General features: G+C 26.5%; 1 protein-coding gene across 1 annotated transcript; it reads right to left on the bottom strand.

The window, feature by feature from the left end:
• Window positions 1-2,037: 2,037 nt before the first annotated feature.
• LOC17889437 (phytosulfokines 2) lies at window positions 2,038-2,680 on the bottom strand. Its single transcript, XM_006293336.2, has 2 exons — window positions 2,511-2,680; window positions 2,038-2,399 (listed from the first exon to the last, which is right to left on the bottom strand). Exons 1-2 carry the CDS (start codon window positions 2,631-2,633, stop codon window positions 2,262-2,264), a joined length of 261 nt encoding a protein of 86 aa, XP_006293398.1. The 5' UTR covers window positions 2,634-2,680; the 3' UTR covers window positions 2,038-2,261.
• Window positions 2,681-3,996: the final 1,316 nt, after the last annotated feature.

The raw sequence follows: 3,996 nt of genomic DNA, 5'->3' as shown, positions 1-3,996 counted from the left end.
ATGATTAAATGAGTTTTTTTGGTTAAAAATAAATATTATATTGTAAAAAATAAATACAAAATGGAATAGTTTTATATATATGTATTGAATGATTGTCATAAACATTTATTTATTTATTTTGTTGAATGATATATGATTAAGTCCTTTCATTTTCTTTGCCATTTGATTATAACTTATAGTGTAATTAAATTTTGTATTGAATGATTGTCATAAACATTTATTTTTATTTTTATTTTTAAAAATTAAAGCCTTAAATATTTTTCCACCAATAAGGAGAGAGTGGAACCTTACTTTTATATATATGATTAATTGATTTAATACTCCCTTTTTCAAATAGGATGTTAAAATGTTTTAGTTAAAGGACACAATATAAGAACTTTTTTTGCAAAAGTCATTTTATATTATGATTTAAGAAAATTCAACCAGTGATATAAAAGTGGAGAATATAGAATTAATAATAAAGATCAAATCACTGATAATTTGCATAAATAATTGTAAAAAATAAAATTATGATAAAATAAAATTAAACTTACAAAATATATGTATATTTTGAAAGAGAGGGAGTATAAAAATTACACAAAAGAAAACATGTAAATTGAGTAAAATCCAATGACAATAAGGTTTATTTGTGATAGGTATTCACATATGCATTGATTTATTGATCATTTCTCGCAATCTTGTAGGAGATACCATGGTACAAAGATTATTTATGTGAAGTAGTTGAAGTAGTTCATCATGATTTTGATGTATTTCTTTTAGTTTTAAAATCATAAGTGATCCTACAAGGTTCATGGTTTATTTTATGTCAAGTGGTTAACATCTTTCAAATTTAGTTTAGGGGTGGACATTCGGTTTGTCGGTTTGGTTTCAGTTTGGTTTACGATTTTTTGGTTCTTTAAAAATGAAACAATATAGAAACCATATGTATTTTGGTTTGGTTACAATTTGATTTTTACGGTTTATGGTTTACAATTTCTACTATAGTATTTTTGAATATGAAAAAAAAACTAAATTGAGAAAATTCAAAAACAAATAAGTCTTATTTGTAATAGGTTTTCATTTGTACTATTTATTTATCGTAGCTCCAAAAATCCTTTTAACCAGATGACAGACTACACTAATATAGTAATAAACTGTTAGAATATTCTATGACTACGTGACTATAGTATCCTGATTTTGATATACTTCTTTTATTTTTAAAATCAGGAGTGGTCCTAATATTTTCATAGTTTGTTTTATATCCAATGTGTTATTAACATATTTCACATTTAGCCACGTACATTTTATAATCATATATGTGTATAGTTTTTAAATGTTTTCAAATGATCTTAAAAAGAACATGAAAATTTCCTGAAAATAGGTTTTAATTTACATAATGTTATGGATTATATATTAACGGAATTAGCACGTCAAGATGTGTGCATTTAGATCCTTTTCAACATTCTCAAACATATTTGATGAGAATATGGCCTTGTAATAAAAATAACGTAGACTTTTCTTATAATTATATGAAACTAATGATTTCACCAAGGTCATGAAATGACATGGAGATAAGATGAATATGAATCACTAGCTGAAATCATTACATAGATGTCAAAAAACAAAACAAAAAATCATTGCATACAATTTGATCTTGAACAACTTGTGTACACATGTTGGAATAATAGGCAATACATTACTCGACGAAAATTTTGCCACTTAAAGTTTTGTCCATCATGTATCATAAGTTCTTAAGATTTTGACAAGTTTTTAAGATTATCCCATTACTTTATATATAGAGTATCAATTTTGACAAGTTTTTAAGATTATCCCATTAACTTATTGTAATGGATATCTGAAGTATTGTGAAGCAAAAATAAAGAAAAAATTGGATGTTTGTTGCATTTTTTTACTTGGATTTTACAATATGTTATCTTTATTGTAAGATATGAAATGTGTCGCAATTGAAGTTTTTACTTATTTTTAAAAAATATTAGATAATTATGTGTCATGATTTAAGTTCAAAATCAGGTATAGTTTCATTAGACATATATACACACTGCTAATGTATTACTACTAGCATATGGAATGTATTCTTCAAAACGCTCTTTTTTTTTGTGTGTGGCAAAAACCCATAAGGATATCGATCTTTGCTAATTTTGTGAAATAATAATAACAACCATACCAATTTTGGTGATCTATGTGATAATCTCTAATTAAGGATGACATAAATCACATAAATTAACAAGAGCCAAATTTTGTTAGAAACAAATTATCGAAAATCAAAGATTCTTGTTCTTCTTCTGTGTATAGATGTAATCAGTATGAGCTACCAAAGATCTCCTCATTAAACAATCTTCGTCGTTGTCACCACAGTTCTCTTCTGCCATTTCGTCTAATCTTCCTTCCATCTTCTTCTCCTGCCATATTCATCATACACATTACATTACATGCAAGCAAAAGTTTCAAATTGATTTATCAACCATATATTTGATAGAGTCATCATGGCATGTGACTATATATAGACTAACCATGTTACATGGATCGGAAGCAGTCGTGATGACGACAGTGAAGGCCGGGTTGGGACGGGCGGAGCACATTAGCGTGGAGCAAAGGAGGAGAGCTATCATGAGCAAGGCGGAGACGTTTGCCATTTTTTTCTTGTGATGTCTTCTTTAAGGGGGAGAGAGATGTTTTAAAAGAGAGAAGTTGACGAGTTTGATTTCTTTCAAACTCAAATTTATAGCCAAAAAAAATTAGTCAAATCTATTTTTGTCTTGTTCATTTATTTATTATATAAAACCAAAATTGGGATCTTATATCACACGTTGATAACCTCAAATCTTTTAATAGGAGAGTCTCTAATTATGGAGTTTTGGGTGGACTCGTTTGACCGATTGAATTGGAAGTGGAAACTAAATTAAAATATTTTCACACTTGTGGCAATAGTTTTGTTTAGTAGTGGACTTAGACCAAACCGATAAGGAAGCACACAAAAAATAATAGTCGCGGCGTGTATGAAACGTGGGATGATAGAGCCACCTAGTAGTGATCATACTCCACTTCGTTAAAGCCATTTTAGTTTTATTCAAAAGTTTAATAACGTCACCTACCTACATAGTAACACATTAGCAAAATATCATTTGACCACATGATATAAAACAAAATATTATACACACTCACTATACGTTCGAGTCCACACGGATGCAATGGATCCAACGATGGTGTGTGTAGCCGACATTGAACAACTGTCAATATGTTAAAAGTGTGAATGGATAACATAAATCTAACAAAAAGATTTATACAAATCGATTTTAATAGATATAAATCAGTGCAAATCGAACGTAATCTATGAGTAAATAAAATATATATTAAAATTGATTTGTATAGATATAAATCAGTGCAAATTGATTTGTATAAATATCTATGGAGTAAAATATAAATCTAAAAATTATTAAACTATGAGTGAATTATAATAAGATTTTGAGTACTATAGAAAAAATTATGAACAAACTTCTACTGATCGATAAAATTAAAACGAACAATTTTTTTGCATCTATACTATTAATTGGGAAGGACAACTTGAAGCCAAACACCCCCCAATTTAAAAAAAAACATTTCATGAAAATAAAACCAGTTGCCAAACAGAATTATTATTGACAGCAAAAAAAAAAAAAAAACAAAAACAAAAACAATCTATATTTATGAAAATCATAATAATCTTTTACCATAAAAAGTGGACAATTAAATTCAAAACTAAATATATATAAACAAATATATTTTGAATATACATAAACATATTTATTATTAATTTAATATGTTAATATAATTTCAAATTAATAATTTATATAGAATGAAATCTAATAAAACAAAATCATCATATCTAAAATAACAAAGATAAAATTTTTTAGAAAAATAAAAAAGATAAAAAAATATGTTAGCATATGAAATAATCAACTAATCAAATTCTACATAGTATATATACATAACTGATCATATCATAAAATTTTAAAAAAT

This window comes from Capsella rubella, unplaced genomic scaffold, assembly GCF_000375325.1.
Source record: "Capsella rubella cultivar Monte Gargano unplaced genomic scaffold, Caprub1_0 scaffold_4, whole genome shotgun sequence".
In the NCBI taxonomy this organism is placed as follows: Eukaryota; Viridiplantae; Streptophyta; class Magnoliopsida; order Brassicales; family Brassicaceae; genus Capsella; species Capsella rubella.
This window is presented reverse-complemented; position numbering and strand designations above follow the sequence as displayed.